The sequence below is a fragment of the Aulonocara sp. 'chitande type north' Nkhata Bay genome, linkage group LG17, assembly GCF_057382095.1.
Source record: "Aulonocara sp. 'chitande type north' Nkhata Bay isolate Kocher_YH1m ecotype deep benthic linkage group LG17, A_spYH_male_GT1.1, whole genome shotgun sequence".
In the NCBI taxonomy this organism is placed as follows: domain Eukaryota; kingdom Metazoa; phylum Chordata; class Actinopteri; order Cichliformes; family Cichlidae; genus Aulonocara; species Aulonocara sp. 'chitande type north' Nkhata Bay.
Window position 1 is genome coordinate 1,168,219 of NC_141360.1, and position 20,349 is coordinate 1,188,567.

At 45.8% G+C, this 20,349-nt stretch overlaps 2 protein-coding genes and 1 non-coding gene across 4 annotated transcripts; 2 read left to right on the forward strand and 1 right to left on the reverse strand.

Moving 5' to 3' along the window:
• Positions 1-764: 764 nt before the first annotated feature.
• On the reverse strand, positions 765-13,874 carry glt8d2 (glycosyltransferase 8 domain containing 2). Its single transcript, XM_086268792.1, has 10 exons — positions 13,629-13,874; positions 11,452-11,495; positions 9,897-9,989; positions 9,555-9,756; positions 9,312-9,429; positions 9,148-9,232; positions 8,660-8,772; positions 8,347-8,513; positions 2,166-2,278; positions 765-2,085 (listed from the first exon to the last, which is right to left on the reverse strand). Exons 2-10 carry the CDS (start codon positions 11,468-11,470, stop codon positions 1,907-1,909), a joined length of 1,089 nt encoding a protein of 362 aa, XP_086124918.1. The 5' UTR covers positions 11,471-11,495; positions 13,629-13,874; the 3' UTR covers positions 765-1,906.
• Positions 13,875-14,351: 477 nt separating this feature from the next.
• Positions 14,352-19,435, forward strand: ankrd16 (ankyrin repeat domain 16). 2 transcript variants are annotated; one of them, XM_086269740.1, is made up of 7 exons: positions 14,352-14,836; positions 15,655-15,875; positions 15,951-15,993; positions 16,354-16,462; positions 16,578-16,739; positions 17,815-17,893; positions 19,212-19,435. In XM_086269740.1, the coding sequence occupies exons 1-7, from the start codon at positions 14,499-14,501 to the stop codon at positions 19,373-19,375; spliced, it is 1,116 nt and encodes a 371-aa protein (XP_086125866.1). In that variant the 5' UTR covers positions 14,352-14,498; the 3' UTR covers positions 19,376-19,435. The 2 variants fall into 2 exon arrangements, with proteins under 2 accessions (XP_086125866.1, XP_086125865.1); XM_086269739.1 differs by having other exon boundaries at positions 15,655-15,993.
• trnay-gua (transfer RNA tyrosine (anticodon GUA)) lies at positions 14,965-15,052 on the forward strand. The gene is given in 2 exon segments: positions 14,965-15,001; positions 15,017-15,052. It is a non-coding gene; the product is annotated as a tRNA-Tyr (tRNA).
• Positions 19,436-20,349: the final 914 nt, after the last annotated feature.

The window sequence follows — 20,349 nt, forward strand, 5'->3', positions numbered from 1 at the left end:
AGAGAACACAACTGTACAGAATAGAATAGAATAAAATATACAGCAGGATAAAAATAGAATACAAATGCTGTATACAACTGAGTAAAAATACAACTTTGTCAGAAAAGATTATTGCACTTAGTATTATTGCACATGTGTGGATGAGTTTGATCAGTTGGAGTCTTTGTTGTGGAGTCTGACAGCAGTGGGGAGGAAAGACCTGCGAAATCTCTCCGTCCCACACCGTGGGTGCTGCAGCCACTGGAGGAGCTGCTCAGTGCTGTCACAGTCTGCTGCATGGGGTGGGAGATGTTGTCCAACAGGGATGACAGCTTAGCCACCATTCTCCTGTCACTCACCACCTCCACTGAGTCCAGAGGGGATCCTAGAACAGAGCTGGCCCTTCGGATCACCCTGTTCAGTCTCATCCTGTCCCCGGCAGAGATGCTGCTGCCCCAGCAGACCACACCGTAAAAGATGGCTGAGGCCACCACAGAGTCATAGAAGGTCTTCAGGAGTGGGCCCTCCACTCCAAACGACCTGAGTCTCCACAGCAGCCTGCTCTGCCCTTTCCTGTAGAGGGCGTCTGAGTTATGAGACCAGTCCAGTTAAAAGGGAGTTTTTCCTTCCCACTGTCGCCAAAGCGTCTACCTTACAATATAAAGCACCTTGAGGCGACTGATGTTGTGACCTGGTGCTGTGTAAATAGAATAAACTCATTTAAATAGAATGAGGTGGTCAGGTGTGTGTTTGTTTTTTATTTTGTTCTCAGGAGGAATCATGTGTCTCTTACCAACAGTCAACTGCAGCAGTGACAGTCGCTGCTTCACATCGAGTACAGACTACCAGGAGCATCACGCCCTCTGGTGGCTGGAACCAGTAACGGGAGCTCATGTTGTGAAAGGCACAAATCTGAAAACTTCAGGCTGCCTTCTGCTCACGCGTGAAGTTTGTGGGGCTGAACAAGCCAAGCAGTGAGTGCAACATGAAACTAAAGAGTAATAACAACAATAGAAAGTGCTCATCCCAGAAATCCACTGTGACTTCTACTTACATCCACTTCTTGCTGTGAACTTTGTCGCAGTTTCAAACACGCATTTTACCGTTGCCATCATATGAACTACCCAGTGTGCCTGGCAAGACTGGTTTTAACAAATTGCAGGTTATATATTTATATCTGCACTGAGCCACTTTTATAAAAGGCTAATTAAGAAAAGGAAACCTAAATGGTGATTGACTTAGTAGATGTTTGGTTCGATTGAAAATCTGACAGCACAAGTTAAATGACCGCCGTGTTCTGTGTGAGGAAGCATGAATGTAACGACTGTTCGCTCAGAAAGGTCAGCCTCACAGATGAGAGAGAAAAGAGGCATGAACAGAGTCACTGGCTTCATGTCTGGGAACGACGAGTGTGCCTGTTCAAGTTCACATGAAATGTGCACTGTCTGACCTGCTGGGGGCGCAAAAGAGCCCACCGCAGCCTGTCGTTACAGAGCGGACGCAGGCTCTGCCACGCGAGACGACGTTATATTTGAACCAGCTTTTCACAGTCCTCAGGGCTCCTGGGGCCTCTCAGCCCATCACTGTCTGGAGCTGCACACTAAATGAAATCAGTAATATATCCTGGGTAGAAAACTATACAGTTGTATTGTTAGCTTAAGGATAGCGATGACAGATATATGAAGCAGTATGGAAAACATATAAAGATAAGAAACAATCTTAAATGTTAGGTTTGAAATACAGTTTTTATAATGCGACACGTTTCACAAACACACAACAGCATTCAGTCTCTTATGTTCTTTAGATTGGTCAGTTTGGTGTCTCGCTGTTTCAGTGTTACATTCGTGGATTTACTCCTTCGCCCCGTCACTGTAAGCGTGTGTCACGTGACCCTCTGACCGGCTCCTTGGTGCCGCAGCCACGGACCTCAGCTGTCGTCGTCAGGACGTTCCAAAGAGAACCTTCCAGAGGGGTCTGGGATGAACCACTTCTCCCAGCGATCTAAATGCACAGCAGGGTAATTCCAGGGTTTGAACGGGCCATTCCAGTGCAGCAGGTGCGCCTCCTGGAGGAAGTTCTCTGGGTAATGGACATCCGGACTCCAGCCTGGACACACAGCGAAGCTTTTTGGAAACTGAGCTGACGGTGGCACTAATATTCCAGCTGTGTGTGGAGAGCAATCTTACCCAGGTGCCTGACGTGCCACAGAGGGTCCAGTATCGTGTATTTGTCATGAAACACGATTAGCATGGGTGGGGTTGCCACGCCCCCTGCCATGGCACTGCTGTATATGTTTTGTCTGTTGGTGAGAAGGGTTTAAAATCAGATGCAGTGGCCAGTGAAAACAAAAGAAAGAGATTTTTTTGTTATACACCAGTGAGCCTCCATCAGCTACCTCTGCAGGGCTCCGAACAAAACAGTTTACGTCACCCATCTGCTGATGGGATCAATACGCTCGTGGGGGAAAGTACTTTTTAGTGCTTAAACCTAATCAATGAAAAAGTGACTGATAACAAACAATACATGAACAAATGAAAACCACATAAACAAAGATAAAAAGATAAAACTCTAGACGATAATCACAGTTTCCTGACACACCCCGGCTCTTCAGGAGACGACTCTTTTAGTGTTGCTTTGGCCGGTCACAGCACGCATGCAAAAGGACTCTGTGCATAATTCAGACATGCCAACCGCATCTGAAAGAACTCTGTAATTGGGATGAAGTAGGGAAGAATTTTGGGAGCCGGAGAGGAACGAGGTACAACACATAAGTACGGGATATCACGCCCTCGCGTGTCCTGGCTGAAGAAACCTTTATTCACGCCTTTAAGGCAGATGGCGTGTGATGACACGCGCACGGCCCCGCCGGCACATATAGCCGCTGTCATCAGTTCGATAGCCGCTCTTCACCGAGCCAAACTGCTCAGTGGGGCCACCTTGTGTTGTACCTCGTTCCTCTCCTTCAGGGAACAGAAGTTATAGACATAACTATTCGTTCCCTTTCAGTCGATTCACTCGGTACAACACATAAGTATGGGACATATATACAGGCCCCACAGAGCAGTCACCGAACCGGAATCGGACCACCACATCCTTAGTGAGTGGTAGACCCAGCAGAAAGGACAGCATGAGCCACCGAAGGGCCTGTAACGTCCAACCGATAAAACCGCACAAAAGTGTGCGGTGATGCCCAACTAGCTGCCGCACAAATATCAGCTACAGGCACCCCTTTAAAAAGAGCCCATGAGGTTGCCATCCCCCTGGTGGAATGAGCTCTCACCCCCTGGGGCAAAGCAAGACCACCGGTGCCGTACGCCAGTGAGATAGCTTCTATAATCCAGTGGGACAGCCTCTGCTTGGACAGAGCTCTACCTCTATTTGGATTAGCGAAGCAGACAAACAGCTGGTCACGTAAACGCACACTCTGAGTGCGCTCAATGTAGGTGCGTAGCACACGCACTGGACAAAGAGAATGCATCCTCCTCTGCTCCTCAGATGCAAAAGGAGGGGAGCAAAAGCTCAGCAACTCAAACTCCACTGAGCTATAAGACGCAGGCATGATCTTGGGAAAATAGGTAGCATTTGGACGCAATACGACCTTGAGACCATCAGGAGAGAACTGTGTGCAGGAGGGATGCACAGAGAGCGCATGAAGGTCACCCACTCGCTTTGCTGAAGCCAAAGCGAGAAGTAATGCAGTCTTATATGAAAGAAATTTCATATCCACAGACTCAGTGGGTTCAAACGGGGGGCTACAAAGGTCCTCCAGCACCAAAGACAAGTCCCAAGCAGGGACACTGGACTTAAGCACGGGCCTCAGCCGGCAAACTCCTTTCAGAAAACGTATGGCGAGGGGATGTGCACCTGGTGTCACCTCGTCAAAGCCAATATGACAAGCAGATATAGCTGCTGAATAAACCTTAATTGTTGAAAATGAAAGGCCCTTATCCAGCAGCTCCTGCAGGAATGTCAAAACACTGAAATGGGAGAGTGTGGCGGTCCTGGCACCATTGCTCGAAGGCTCGCCATTTGTAAGCGCACAAGCCTCTAGTAGATGAGGCCCTAGCGCTCTGAATTGTCGCTATCACACTAGGTGGCAAACCCTTAGCAATCAAGTTTAACCTCTCAGCAGGTAAGCATGAAGGCGCCACAGATCCGGGCACGGATGAACCACTATTTGCCCCTTGCCTCTTGCCAAATAGATCCCAGATCTGAGCCACTATTAAAGGGTGCAACCTCCATTCTCTCACCAGAGGACCCCCTGGAGAGAAGGTCCGGCCCCAGGTTCAGGTGGCCTGGGGCATGGGTGGCTCTTAGAGACAGAAAATGAACACCATAACAGCAGAGAGCGAGACAGCTTCAACAGGGGAGGAGAGCGTGTTCCTCCCTGCCTGTTTATGTAAGACACCACTGTTGAATTGTCCGTCCTGACTAAGACATGCTGGCCTCCAGGACTGGACGGAAATGCTTTAGAGCTAAGAACACTGCTAACAGCTCTAAGTGCGGACCAGATCCCTCTCACTGATGCACACTCACACAGCGCTCCCCACCCTCTTAGGGAAGCATCTGTGGACACCACCTTGTGAAACAAAACCCTCCCAATCCGAGAGCCCTGATGCAGCAGCCCGGGCTCCCTCCAAGGACGGAGAGCTAGCATGCAAGACGTGGTTACCGGCAGCCTCCTCCGGAGCTGACGCGATGCACACAAACGGTGAGAGAGAGTCCAGCGTTGAAACGCTCTCATTTTTAACAGTCCAAGCGGCACTACGGCGATCATAGATGCCATCGTGCCCAACAAGCTTAATATGGTCTGGAAACGCAGTCTGCGTCCCAGCTGAAACTGAGCGAGGCAGCGATGAAACGCGGCCACTCTGTGCTCCGACAAACGTGCGCGGCTGGAAAGCGAGCATATTTCCAAACCGAGGAAAGAAATCTGCTGACTCAGGATTAGCGAGCTCTTTTGAACGTTCACAGAGAACCCCAGTGTCTGAATGTGTGACAGAACCAGCGACAGCTGTGTCTCCGCCTGCTCTCTGGAGCAAGCTACGAGAGCCCAGTCGTCCAGGTAGGCTAAGATGCGGATGCCTCTCTTTCTGAGGGGCGCTAGCGCTGCCTCGGCACATTTTGCAAAGGTGCGAGGAGCGAGCGACAGCCCGAACGGCAGCACTAGGTACGGAGGATGTGATCTGTGGTGACTCTGACCTCGTTAAGAAGAGGTGCCAGCGGGCTGTCATCAGGAACCAGCGATCCGAGCTCCACCAGGCACATCGCCCGGTACGTCTGGAGCATGGTGACGGAGCTCATGGCGTGAGCAGTGCCGGCCTGAGCCCGATAAATCTTCTTCTTCATAGGGGGTGGGTTAGCTAAGTCCAATTCCATGTACTGTCCATAGCCGGGCACAGTGACGCGGGTAGACAGAGGTTTGTCCTATGATGCTGTTAGCTCGCAGAGAAAGTCTGGGAACATGGGAAGGCAGTTTTTGGCTGTTGCGGGCTCCGGTGGGAGGAAAAAACCCGCGAGCCGCGACGGCCTCTGAGCTGGCGGAGGAGAGGGCCAGTCCACCTGCAGCTTCTCAGCAGCACGGCGAAACAGGGAGGAAAGAGAAGTCCGTCAGCGCTCCTGCATGGTTCCGGCTCGTCATCAACTAACCCGTCAACATATTCCATGTGGTCAGCCCAGCTAATTGCGGGGACATCGACCGGATAATCCTTGTCCTCGGACTCGGACGAAGCCGGGGCTCCAGACTCTGAAAGGAGAGGGTCATGCGGTGGGACAGCGGAGCGTCCCAGCACTTTTTCCACAAACGTCACCCGTCTTTCCAGGGTCGAGCGCCGGAGCTGGCGACAAAACGCACAGGCTTCGGGCTCCATCAATGCTCTCCTAGCGTGGCCGATCCCCAGGCAGACGGGGCAGGCATTGTGCTGGTCGCTGTCGTGCAAAGAGAAACCACATCCCTGAGGACAGGGGCGAACAGAAGATTTGTGCTTTGCTCGCTTAGGTTTGGAGTCCAAAGTTCAAAAACGCAAAGCAAAACGCTGCACAGGAAAACTTGAAATTAGCACTCCGCGGGCAGCCTACGCACCAACTGCACGGTGGAGACTAACACTAGGGCTGCCACGATTAGTCGACTAGTCACGATTACGTCGACTAATCGTCGACGACTAATTTAATAGTCGACGCGTCGTTTGAAGCTTTGTAAGATCACAAAAGATCACAAAAGACGCAGGAATCCTCCTGTACCCGCATTAGTAGGCCGATTATGTTACAGCGACACGACGAAGACTGTCCAAATTCAAAGACTCCGACAAATGGACCCTTCATTTCCCCAGATTTGAAGGATGGGTGGGGTGTATACTTTGTGGCCCAACCTATCCCAGAATTCATAGCGCGGCCCAGCTCAGTTTCCAACAATGGCGGCAGCTAGTTAGTTTTAGAATCAGAATCAGAATCAGAATGGGGTTTATTGCCAAATGTTGAGCAGGTTTACAACATTAGGAAATTGCTGCGGTGCTTCAGTGCAAACATGCTGTCATAAATACCACTTAAATAGACATGAAAAAATAAAAGTAGGGATAAGAATTAAAAGTGCTACGTGGAAAGATATGTGCATGAGATATACATGAGATATATACATGAGAATAAGAATTAAGAGTGCTACGTGGAAAGATATATACATGAGTGCAGGTGGTGATCAGTGCCAAACATGGAATGATGCAGTGACACAGCGTAGGGTCATGTGTTAGTGGTGGGAACAGTCATATGGTTATTGTTCATGTGTCCAACAGCAGAGGGGAAGAAACTGTTCTTATGGCGAGAGGTTCTGGTGCGAATGGACCGGAGCCTCCTGCCTGAGGGGAGCAGGTCAAACAGACTGTGTCCAGGGTGAGAAGGGTCAGCTGAGATCCGAGCTGCACGCCGGATTTTAACTTTACTCTTATTATTCTTTCTGGGTCACAAAATAAACGTTTAACATATTTTCAGGCGAGAATGTAGCTGTGTAAACCTCAAATATCTGCTCAGTTTATCAAGACACCACATATTTTCAAAAGCGCTCCGACGTTTTTGGAGACGTCTGTTACCCACTAGCTCGATAGCTAGACGGGGGCTAGGCTCACTAGAGCCGTGAGAACACCGGACTCCCGGCAAATCGTTTTCAAACCCACCGCCGTCTTTGGCTACTCAGGTTAAACATGATATATATGAGTCACTTAGACTTAACTTAAAAATGTTATTGTTTGGCTTTTTTCAGTATTTTATTTGTTCCTGAGTAAATCAGTTTGTCTGAGATTAAAGTTATAGTTTTTACACAGCTGAATAAACGTCAAGCAGACAGCTGATTATCAGAAGTGTGAGATGCTCCAGAATATACTCCGGTGTCCCGTTATATTTTAGATAGCAAGGAGTTTATTAAACTTCACCGAAACAATCTGCAAATTTCATTTAAATGTAATAAACTATCATCTTGTCTTTATTTTTAGTTAGCACAGACCTTAAACACTTAAAGCTGTAAGCTAATGATAGTTATATAAGAGCAGATGCTGCTGGTGCAATAAGCTGTACGCTGTATGTTCAATGGATGATGATCTGATTAGTCGACTATCAAAATAATCGTTTGTGGCGGCCCTAGCTAACACCAACAGGGGCAGTCCAACTCAGCAGTGGTGTTCTCCGCGAGGTGAAGAGCGTAAGAACTGAGGGACGACTGTGATGACAGCGGCTATATGTGCAGGCGGGGCGTGCGCGTGTCATCACATGTGAATAAAGGTTTCTTCAGCCAGGGCACGCGAGGGCGTGATATCCCGTACTTATGTGTTGTACCGAGTGAACTGACTGAAAGGGAACAGCTCTGTGTACGTATCTCACCCCAAACCACAGCACTGCTGCAACATACAGAGGCTAGTTAGCTAACTGTAGTTACGAGTGGTTCAATGGCTTTTTACAGTATATCTGTGGGATATCGCTCGCCATCACAGCTGCTTCACTCTAAATGCCAGACACTGGCCTTCATATGCAAAACTGTAGGAACATCTGCAATAAAAGGTTTAAATCCACAAACACACTTTTAGTAAGCTGACAGATGTAACGACAGGTAGGTCATGTAGGGAGTGACGTGTGGCTCTTCGGGGTCAACTTAATAAAGTTTTATTGGTTGAAAGCTGACACAAAGCCTTTATAACTTACAACTGTGATCCTTACAGGTTTGCTGTGCATTGTCGACGTATAGACAGTACCGTATAGAGATCTAAAATATGTAGCGCTTGACCTTTGACCTCTCTTTCAAGGTAAAATAAGATCAAAGTTTCATAAACCAAATCTACTGTTCATATTGGTAACATTTAGGAAATGACACTAGTTTAAGGAGTTTACCTGAAATTCTCCTCCATCCACTTCTCCAGCTCTTTGGTGACCTTCTGCTTCTTCCACTCGTTCATATCTGCCACAAAGACTCCAGGGTTGAAAGAGCAGTCGCTGGGGTTGATGCCCAGGTCTTTCACTTCCTGTTTCCTGTAGTCCAGGAAGCCCATGTAGGTTGTCTAGGGGACGAGCTCAGAGGAGAGAATACCAAATAATAATGACTGAATCCCTCCCACATGTTACTATGTCAAATAAAACCTCTTTAATGTGAGATTTACACGAGGCATAAAAGTCTAACATCATAACAGAAGCCGTAAAAATCCACCTGCATCCCGATGCTGCGCACCGTCTCGTGTGTGGAGGGAAGGTCGCAGTCTGTGGCAAAAGCAGCCGCGTGTCCTGGCTTCAGCTTGATATTAAACAGATCCCTGATGTCACCTGAAACACAACCAGACTGCTGTATTTGTCCCCATCCTGATACTCGTCACACTTTCATGCTTCAGATCCTAAAACTCATTTTAATAATTAACAAACAGAACCCGAGTAAAGGCAAATGATGATGTATTTATTTAGAGATCTTCTGGGTTTAGTTCGTTCTCTAGGAGCCAATAAAGGGCTCCTTTGACTTCACTGGGTCATGTCAGGGTCTACCTCTGAATTCAGCCGTTTAGTAACTCTGTGTGACGCTCCTCGGTAGCACAGTTGTGTCTAATGTAGAAGATTACACATGTGTGTACAGATCATTTAAACACTTATTGAATCATTCGGTTTAATATGGAATCCTTTTATTAGACTGACTGTAGACATGCGTACCCTGCACGATGATGTCATCATCTAAGTATATAACCCTCGAGTGGAGGATGTCGAGCAGAGGGAGGTAAAACCGCACAAAGTTGAGCTGCAAAACAAAGTTTTTTATTTCTTTGAGACAGGAACTCTGTGCTTGGTTTGGCTGATGGCACGGATGCAGCACTCACGGGATGTAAGAGATCGGGTCGAGATGAATCTGGCTTCACCTTTCCAACAAGGACCATCGGGTTAAATTCCACTATCTTGTAGCGGATGCCTTTGAGTTTTGTCTTCTCTATGTACCTCCTACGTGACACAAAAGGAAGATTAGGTGAGAAATACTCACTTTGGGAAACAATACTGGGAGAAAACCACTGATCTCCATATTTGGAACAAAGTGCGGTTCATATTTTTGTAGTTCAAAGATGCACCTCGTGAGTTTGACAGCATCACGAAGAGTAACAACGTAGAAGAAAACACTGGCGTCTGTGTTGCTGATGATGCTGTTGATGGTTGCCATGGAGGCACCCATGCGCTCCTCTGATGCACAGATGACGACGGGCACGACATCATGCGCTTCTGCAGCGTGTTCCTGAGAAACTTGTCCTGCATTCTTGGGGCTTTTCCTGTTCTCTGTCAGGAATCAGGAGTTTAGACTGGTTTATGCTCAATTTCAGTGGGATCCTTTTCACTTAAGGAGAGTAACATATTTCACATTTGGAACATTAGTGAGTATTTCTCAGATTAAGTAGTGAAGACCAACGCTGACGCACCTGAGAGTCTTGGCCGAGTGGAGGCTCTGAGCAGTGTACTGCGCAGGAGGAGGCACACCATCAGCACCAGCAGCACCAGCAGGATCCGATTGACTGAAACGCGATCGCTCAGTGTTTGAGTGCAAAACTAAAGAAGTTTGTCTCAAAGCAGATTGATGCCGTAAAACAACAAGAGCTGTCTACGTTTAGAAGGAACATCATAAACCACAGACTTGTGCCTGACCTCATCTGTCAGCTTGCCCATCATCACTGTGTCTCATGCACATCCTGCACCATCCTCACATGTCCTCCTTTGACACGCTATCACATGCTCGCTCTACATCAGCAGAGACAGAAACTCCCTCTGATCCTCTCTATTCCTCTCCATCAACTGATATCCTCATGTTGGTGATGTCCAGGATCAACATTGGATCTGACCAATCACACCGTTGTGACATCATAGCTGTCCACTCAGGGAAACAGGTCAGGGTCAGGATGTGATTGTGGTTAGGGCTGAGTGATGTGACGGTGTTTCCATCACTACAGTGTGATCGATGTTGAACCAGGACCGACATCAGTTTGTTGATCCAGGAACATCAGCACGGCGACATCAGATTGAGCCTCCACCAACACAGTCAAAGGAAAGTACAAGTAAGAATAATAAAAAATAAAAATGAGGCTCTTTATGGCTGAGCCAGACAACAGTCTGCTGTTCATTAGCTCAGGTTGGCTTAAAGCGACTGAAAGCTTTAAACCAAAGAAAGAAAAAAGACTTCACAGAGACGCTGGCTGCAACAATAGGCAGGTAACGGCTACCTTTATGCTAGCAATGGTACAGTGATTCTCAGTCGCACAGCAAAGACAGAGAATAAATCATCCCATAAATAATTAAGTGATTATCAGCTGTTACTATAAAAAGTAAAACATGTCCATTTTCAAAATGCTTTGTGTATTTCCTCCAGCTGTGAGACACACCAGAGAGGAAGGAGGGTCTGCAAACACAAGCGTACTTTGGTTTTTGTGCAGCCGTCCGGGTACTGTAGCTAGTGCTAACTGGAGTCTGCACAGCATCCTGACTCGTTACCTAGAACCACAGATTAGTGAAAGCACTTAAGGATTGCTCTCACAGTATGAGAGAATCCAGTTACCAGTCGAGTTAAGTGTTAAAGGTTTGGCTAGTAGAAGGTGGATTTCCTGAAGGCGAGTAAAGTGGAAAATGTGCCTTTTCTGTAGAAAGAAAACAGCGTGAAAAACACTGGAGTTACTGAAATTTGCACACATGCAGCTTTTACTTTTTAACAACCGCATGCAGTTCAGGAATAAGTCGTTACAGCCTGCTGTCTATCCCATTCCATAGATATTTGGTGCATGTGCATGGCTGCTTCCTCTTCCTGGGGAAAAATAAGGGGACCTTTACTGGCAACAGCTGTCCAGTGGATGCACAGTGGACGTGAATGCAAAGCACATGCAGACAACACAATCTGCTAACGTTACTTCTCAGCTACATGTCAGCTAATACTGCTGGACGACATGAATCAGTCTTTATCCATTTGCATCACACTTTGGTTACACTTACTTTTTCTCAGGAGAGCCATGTTTTCTATTTGCTTCCAGGGACATCTGCACACACACCAGAACAGAGAAGGAGAGAGCTATGAAGCCACTTCTGAGGAGCAAAAGATGAAATATTTTGTAATTTGGCCCCTCAGGGAGGGGAGCCCTGAAACCTGCCAACACAGCTAACAGCCCTGAAATGTGTTTTTATTTCTAAAGATGACAGCTCTCATATGTTTGCAGTGCAGGGAGTGTTACTGTCAAACAACCTGATGACTGCTGTTTAGAAGCAGCGTCTTCTACAGCTGTGAATAATCTGAGGTAGTCTGACAGAGTACAGCTGTAACCCTACGAACACAAAGCAGAGAGGCCGTCTGTGCAGAACAATCAGTCCTTACGTGTTCCTCTCTCAGCTGCTCGCGTTAGGAGTCACCGCAGCGCAGCATCCGATCTCGCCCTCCCTCTAAACATCACTGCACTCCTCATCAGTCTTTGGCTGCTTTTTAGTCATTTTGAGGACAGTACCTGACCATACTGGGAGGGATATTTCTTTTGTTTGACCAGTCACTCAACACTTACTATTAAAGTGTAAAAAAGGCATCCTGTCATAAAACATACAGCTTTTCCCATTTCTTTAGTTGAATCTGCAAAAAAATGCCCAAAAGCATAAAGCAGTATTTTACATAAACAAGCTGATTCCCAAAGAGCTGACATATGCTGTGTACACGTGGACGACAAATGAATGGCAGGCCTAAAAAACTATTTGAAGCAAATGAAGAGCATGGGTAAAATCCAGCAAACGCCTGACCTGAGGGCTGGATCTGGGGCTTCGGCCCATCCATCTACCATTTGTCAAAGTCTCGTTAGAAACGGCCTCAATTCAAATTGTTGTCCGTATGTATGGAAGAGGTTAGGGGAGAGGTACAGCAGTGCGTGTCCAGAGGCATGTGTAAAACACGGGGAGGCTCTGTCACGGTGTGGTGTCGGGGATCCTATCACACTGGGATTAGGAATGATAACAGTGGAATCGTAACACTAGCAGGAAGGAAGCTCGTATCTCTGAAGTGTGACGTACACGATCATTCCTAAGCCAGTAGGTTTGTTTCTAAGCTCGAACAAAAGCTACAGTGAAAAGTAACACAAAAAGACCTTTGCATGAAGCAGAGTGATGTGACCAGACACAGATTCAGTGAGACAAGGGCTGACACGTGGCTGAGTCCAAAGTATTTCCTTCCTTTCTGGTGCCGGCTGCATCGGGGCATGTGTTTGCCTACCAGCCTCTCAAACCTTTATACAAATACAACAAATGCTCACACAGTGAACGGAGGGGTGAAGTCTCCCCTTTCATGAGACAAATAAGGGATTCTTACCAACACCCCATTAATTATGCTTTAAGTTTAAAATGTAAAATCTGCCCAGAGAGGATGGCAGCTTGATTAGCTCATAATGACGCCTACTCTGCAGCCTTTCACCAGAGCTGCTGTCAGCTGAAATACAACAGGACTTGCAGTTTGTGTCCTGCATTTGTTTCTGGTTTATTTGCTGCTCTTCAGAGAATTCAGAAACATCTGGAACTGCTTAGCTTTAGCTGGGAAGAGCAGAGCTGCCCAACAGCTGGGCTGCATTTGAACAACTCATCATTTACAGAAGTTACACTTTAGTATTCTTGTATGTAATATGTCCTCTTAATGCATCTCAGTGCAGTTTCACATTGTCAGTGTCAGTTTATACCAATAGTTTAACAAGTGCGTGATATTATACTTAGATTTAGAAAACCACTTTTTCACCATCAGCACAAAGTCCTCACGGTGTGTGAATCTGTGATGGTGCAGTGCAGAAACCATCACTCTGAAAACAGTTTGTGTTTGTCCTCTGTCCACAAAGAGCCATTAATGTAGAGAAGTAACTGAAACAGGCGCTTTCACCGAGCACTGAGAGCTGAAGTTAAAAGCTTAGATGGAAATCTTTAAGCAGAGCACGTTAGTGTAAAATGACAAAAAGCTCTATGGTTTACTTAAACCCTTACACATTACAACATCATGCAACCATAACAGACATAAAACTATCTGTAGAACAAAAAAGAGGAATAAAAGCTCCTTTAGATGGCAAAGCATGAAGGTGTGTCAGTGCTGCTTTGATACGACAGCCGTCTTTTGTTTTTAAGTGCAGTACAAAGTCAAATGTCTGAAACACACTCACCAGCAAGAACAGCGTGGAGGTTACAGCTAGTCCCATTCGTGGAGCTGATGGTCCGTGTTGTAAAACCTCTGAGGACTGAGACTCACCCGCTTTTCTCTCCCCCCACCTTTTCCTCCAGATGTGACTCGTCTTGTTGGTCTTCTTCTTGTTAGCCAGATGCTGGATTATCTCGTTTAGAAGACCAGTGACGGCAATATCTGATCCACTTTTGGTATTTTGTCAGAGAGAAAAAGAAAGTCTGTGATATTACCCTCATGAGATGTGTTAACATTATTCCAGTAATCATTTATTAACCTAAATTTTCTTTATTATTTAACTACATTAAAGACAATTTAGAGTCTAAACGACCAAAATTGTCTTTAATGTAAAGAGCAAAGTGATTTGCAACGTGAACTCTCTAAAGTTTAGAGAGCCATATCACGTTGCTACAACAACTACATCTCCCACAATCCACATGGCCACGCCCTCCTATAAGGGCAATGATGCTCTTTCTTTCCTAATCCAAGTGACGGCTCTAACCTTGTTTTGACTGTTGTATAAAAGGTTTCTCATCAAATTGTAGCAATATGTACACACTGTATAATTCAGGTCATTTTAATCTTAAATTGCAAAAAAAAAATCTATTAGTGCTCATAATAATATTTAGAATTTTGATCAAGCTATAAGTACGTAAAAAACCAAACACTTGCGTGCTTTATGTTGGTTTCAGAGGTACAGGGTTAGGTCATGGTTGGCCACGTGATTTTAAGCAGCTCAACCAGGAATCGCGCTGGTAAACAGGCCAGCGTGTGTTCTTCAACACTTCAGAGTAACTGTTCTTATTTTGGCCCGTAGGCCAGTTTCTGCTCCAGCATTTAACTTCCACCCAGCATGGATGAAAACACTTCGAAGCTGCTAGTGAAGCTCACTCAGGACGGACAGTTGGCCGCGCTGGAGAAACACATAACATTAGGCGGCTCGACTGCGGCGCAAACTGTCAGTGGCAAACACTTCGGCAAGTCGGGAGACACCTTGCTGCACTACGCCGCAAGGCATGGACACCTGGACATTGTAAAGTACCTGATAAAGAGGGTTGGCTTGGATGTAGAGGTGTACAACAACGACTATAAGAGGCCGCTACACGAAGCAGCCTCCATGAGCCACAAGGACTGTGTTAGCTACCTGCTCCAAGAAGGCGCCAAAGTGGACAGTCTGAAGAAGGCTGACTGGTGAGAAAGAACCTGTTAACGTGTTACTACATTACTGTAACCCTACTCCAAAAGGAAGGAGGAAGAAGTAAGCGCCATCGTTCCCGGGTTCACTTTAAAGCTGGCTTCGCTGTGGGAGGGGTTACCGCCCTTCGATAGCTCAGTTGGTAGAGCGGAGGACTGTAGAGGCTGAATGCTGACATCCTTAGGTCGCTGGTTCGAATCCGGCTCGAAGGAGTTACCTTTTTTAACTCGACAGAACAGTACAACTATAAACAAATGGCGTAATATTAGCTAAATATACCTGAAGGAGTGGCTTTACTTTTCTTTAATATACTTCAATAAATTTGTGTTTCTAGTTGGAAATCGAAGGGGCTTATTGGTAAAAATAGCTGACAATACAATACGTTATTACAATTAAATGTACATTATTTCAAATTCAGGCTTTACAGTCCAGCCCTGTTAAACACTGACTGTTCTACAGTGCTCAGACTGTATCTGTGTGCTCCGTTTGGGGTGTATTCAGTACGGTCGTTTAAAATTAACATGAAAGAAATTGTAATATTATTTTTTTCATAAGCTACTCTTAAAATGTGAAGATATTACACGTTGTATAATATGTTCCATGATTGTAGCGCAGGAAACAAATAAAAACAGGTCAGTAGGACAGCAGCAGCACATTATCTTTCCAACTTCACTCCATATTTCGCCTGGTTATCCACGCCCCCTAGTGGCTCTATCAGTAAGTACGGGACAGATCTTCTACATAGAGTGTATGAATATATCCACCAATTGCAGTAAGTTTGTTTGTCAGAGGAGATTTGTGTCTCTGCTCTCAGGACTCCGCTGATGATGGCGTGCACTCGGAGGAACCTGGACGTGATCCAGGAGCTGCTTTGCCACGGTGCCGACCCCGCACTGAGAAACAAGGACGGCTGGAACTCCTTCCACATCGCCTGCAGAGAGGGAGACCCTGTGGTCATACAGCACCTGCTCCTTGTTGCACCAGACGTCTGGAGGACGGAGAGCAGGACACGCAGGACGCCACTACACACCGCAGGTGTCTGTACTTACAGTATGTGGAGATGTGACGTGAGGGGAAATCATATAACTTACACTTTCTCTGTTCATCCAGCAATGCATGGATGTGAGGAGGTGGTTAAGGTCTTGCTGGACAGGTATGTTGAAATTTTACATGGAGACTAATTCTGCTGCATATTTAACGCCAAATCCAGTCAACTCTGGATGCTGTCTGACTTTAGTTGTCAGCAGTTCTTACATATATAGCCCATGTCAACTCAAAATGCCCTAAAATGACAAATTCACAGTATAAAAATGTATTTAAATGTGACGCAGAAGTCAAAGGTTAGATAGATGTTATAAAATTTAAGTTGTTTTTTATGACACTGAAAATTTCTGCACTCTTAAATTTCTGCGACTTCTTTTGGCACAAATGTAGCTCCACCTGCTTGATGCTGATTCGCAGCTCACGGATAACTTTGTCTGACTGATCCTTACATTTACTGGTGTTTTTCCAGATGTGGCTACATGCCTGACAGCACTGACAGCTGTGGAGTCACGCCTTTCATGGACGCCATCAGGAATGGACACATCTCTGTGGCCAGGCTTCTTTTAGACGAGCACCAGGTGGAGGAAAGCAGTCCCCTGCAGTAATGTTTCTGCACTGACGTAGTTATATGTAGTGTCTCCACCTGACCTGTGTGTGTGTGTGTGTGTGTGTGTGTGTGTGTGTGCGCCACAGGCATCTGCAGCAGCTGCTGACATACTCGGGGCTCAGCCAGTGCACCAGGTAGCCGTCACAGGCCAGGATGAGGCTCTGCGGTTTCTGGTGAAGGACTTGAATGTCGAGGTGAACCAGAGGGCGACCAGCATCCAGCTCACCGCCCTGCATTACGCTGCCAAGGTCAGAGCAGGGATTTCCCTCTGGTCTCCTTCAGCAGTCTGGTGGGAAGCTTCGGAATGGTTGGGAAAGATAAATAAATAAGCGTAGGAATGTAAGGAAAGGGACCAAGATGGGATGACTTGAGAAGTTTCAGGTATTTTGCTGTGTTGTTGTGTGGAGTGGTTAATATTTACTAACAGCAGAGCCTCGTCATGGCTCAGCTGGTGGAGCGGTGGATGTCGAGGCGCGACGCTGAAATTCACGGGTTGCTGGTTTGAAGGAGGAATAGTTTCATCCTTCAGGAATATTACATTTATCTTTCCAAACCTTTGTGTCAAACATGTGGCCCGAGAGCCGGAATCGGCCCGGCAAACACTCTAATCCGGCCCCCTGCACAGCTTTGGGAAAAGTGCAGAAGTGCATCTATTTTTACTGTATTTTCATTCGTTTTCCAGCTTTTGATAAAGACCCATCCCCACGCCTGACGGTCATGCTGTACGAATTAAATAACGTTTTTCCACTGTGTGGGAAAACTGTGGAAAAACGTTACTGCAGTCAGTTCAAACTTTTACAAAAGGACATTTTCTGTGAACTGACAAAAATGTCATATTTTATAATTACAGGACAGTCTTCACAATGAACTAACAGCACTTTTCCTGTACTTTGACCCCTTTATGGCGTAGTTTCACTGATGCAGTCCAGATGAGCTGGCTAAACAACAACAGCTGGTGATAAGCTAATGTTAGACGTGGGTGAAAAAAATCCCACTTTCTCTCTGATAAACAGTTTGATTACATTTACACATTGTATGAGAGGTCATTTGCTAAGTGTCCAACAATGTTTGATTCACTGATATTTAATGTTAGCTAACAGCAGCTAACAGCAGTGCTTACTGATAGAAAAGTGCTCTTCATTACAAGAATTACTGGAGGCTGTTTTATGTCGTCTGTGATTGTAGCCATGAAGAGTGAATGAACAGTTTTCTCAGACTGCTGATACAAGACTCACATACCGAACATAACGAGAACAAAAGCCTCGAGGCAAAGCACGGGCTACAGATCCTTCTCCGAGTCGCACTGACATGCATCTCTTTCAGGAGGGCCACACGTCCACTATAAACACACTGGTGGAGCTGGGAGCGGATCCTCATGCCCGGGACAAGAAGGGGAGGACTGGTAGGATGACCTTCTCAGTGCCTTTATGTAAAGTTATTTTCTCTGACCATGCAGCTTAATCAGAGATAATTATTATCTGTGATTATCTAACAAACAATGCCATCCATGAAGTGTCCAGTGTGCCGTGTGTTCTGCAGCTGAAATACTGCTTTTGTTCAGCCAGTTGAAAACATAATACGGATCATGTGACGAGGGGAAATAACACGTGACCTTTTCTGGCTTCACGCACACTAACAGTCAGGATACTTGGTACACAGTGATGGACGTCAGCTGGTTACGTGAACACTGCGTTTGTCAGTCTGGTGATGAGTGAAGTTTTCATGGAGGAGGCGATGTTTGCAGCATATGGCAAACAGAGACAGGTCCACAGGCAGCTGCTTTCAAATGAAAATAATAGAAACATATGAGCAGTTTAAACACAATACAAGCTGAAAGCAGCAGTGTGAGTGTGTGAGCTTTGACATGTCGCTCCACTTTATTAATAAGGTTTTGCCTGTTTGATGTCGTGAGGAATAAAGGCTCAGAGTCGCAGCTCTGTCATTCAGACAGAAATGAATGTTTAGATTAATGCTTTGTTTTTCTGAGTAATTTTATTCCACGATTCTTATCGATGCTCATCAGGGAAGACTTTAAGAAGCCTTAGACCTTCCTACTGTCCGTGCACGGAGTTCTGTTCCAGGAATGATGGTGCTATATTCCAGAGAACTGATTGGTCAGTAGGCGGTAATCTCGTACCTACTGATTTCTTATCTCATACACATCTTGCACTGGAGCAGGTTATAGGGATGCAGCATCATTTTCCACGCCATGCACCGCTGCAGCAAGTGAACCAACATAAAAAATCCACCATTTTTAGTTTACAGGCTTCATTCAGCTTTGGTTGGACTCTTTGAAATAACGTGAAAGCTGCACAGTTAATATTGGGTGAACGTCTGTGACGGCTTTACTTCTCTTTTTGTCACTAACATCAAACAAAGAAAGATCTGTTCCTGTGTTTTGCATACACCTGTGCACGTCCCTCGTTTGCATTCATTCAGTCTGAAAAATGAACCTGCAGAGACTCATCAGCGCAGTGCTCCATAGTGACCTGTAACATCTTCAGCGTTACAGAAACAGCACCAAGCTTCTGAAATGGGAGAGTCGTCTGTTGGCTCTCATAAAACTCATTTACAGGAAATATGTCGGCACAGTGAATGAAACAGATTTGGAAACAGGAACAGAGTTAGTTTGTCTTTTCATTGTCATATGGTGATAATGTCACCACCAAAACTCAGTTGTTACAGGAAGCAGTTTTTTACTGCTGTTTCTCTTCTCCCAGCTCTTCACATGGCGTGCATTGGGCAGCACGCAGACGCAGCCAGGACGCTCCTGCAGCTCGGCCTCAAAGATTCTGAGGATGCGTCCGGCACAACCGCCAGGCAGCTGGCCAGGAAACCCCACGTAGTGCAAGTGTTTGAACGTGACCTGGCACACAGACCCTAATCAATCCTTGAAACATTGAGTTCTTAATTTATTGAAATAAAGAAAAGCTGAAGCCTAATAGTGTGATTCAAGTTATTTTGCACAGATTGTGTGGATTACAATAAAAACTGTGTTTGCTAAAAGACGCAGGTTTAGACATGATCATGCTAACAGTAATCTCACTTTACCTGATAAACTCTGCATCCTGCCAGGACAGCTCGTGGCGACACAACACAAAAATGCAGCTTTCATTGTCGGCCACTACATTTGATACTGTTTGACAATCTGCTTGGCTGCCTGTTGTTTCTACTTAAAAATATGTTGGTCTTGGTGACTATCTATATGAGCTCAAAGCAGCCCACACACCGATGTAGGACTTGGGACTTTTCTGTTTGCCAACAGGTGTGTCATGCATATATGTTGTTGCAGCAGTTGAGCATATTGCCCATGCTATGCTCAATAGGCAAAGTTCCAATTCACTAAAAGTTTCTGTACATTTTTGAGACTGTGATGGAAACTATCACAAAGAAAATGAAGCCACAGCGTTTGTTTGCTGTAGTTTTTTTGTTCAGCTTCACACAAGCGAATGAAATGACACAGTACGTGTGTCAAATGTCTGTAATAATTGGCAATCAATTGCTATAATTGACAAGTAAGGCATAAAACCAATGGATGCACTCCTGCTAGAACCCTATGATTACAAGACAAAACACCGGCTCAAATTACAGCTACTATTAACTACTGGTGTAGAAACATGGAAAACGGGACTATAATAAAGCCTAACTCAGTGGACCAGAAATACATATGTTATCCTTATTGTACTTTAAGCTTCTGACCAAGTCCTCCAAGTTTTCCCATGTCACACCCCTGCTGATTCAGCTGCACTGGCTCCCCGTTAAATTCAGAATCCACTTTAAGATAAGATAAGATAAGATAACCTTTATTAGTCCCACACGTGGGAAATTTGTTTTGTCACAGCAGGAAGTGGACAGTGC

Bases quoted from the DNA above. Each gene is read 5' to 3' on its own strand.
- ankrd16 (XM_086269739.1), top strand. From the start codon at position 14,499: ATGGATGAAAACACTTCGAAGCTGCTAGTGAAGCTCACTCAGGACGGA. The intron at 16,463-16,577 runs GTGGAGGAAAGC...TGTGCGCCACAG, and splicing joins TTCTTTTAGACGAGCACCAG to GCATCTGCAGCAGCTGCTGA. The intron at 16,740-17,814 runs GTCAGAGCAGGG...CATCTCTTTCAG, and splicing joins CCCTGCATTACGCTGCCAAG to GAGGGCCACACGTCCACTAT.
- glt8d2 (XM_086268792.1), bottom strand. The intron at 8,514-8,659 runs GTGGATTTTTAC...CTCGTCCCCTAG, and splicing joins TGCGCAGCATCGGGATGCAG to ACAACCTACATGGGCTTCCT. The intron at 2,279-8,346 runs GTAAACTCCTTA...TCTCACCAACAG, and splicing joins TGGATGGAGGAGAATTTCAG to ACAAAACATATACAGCAGTG.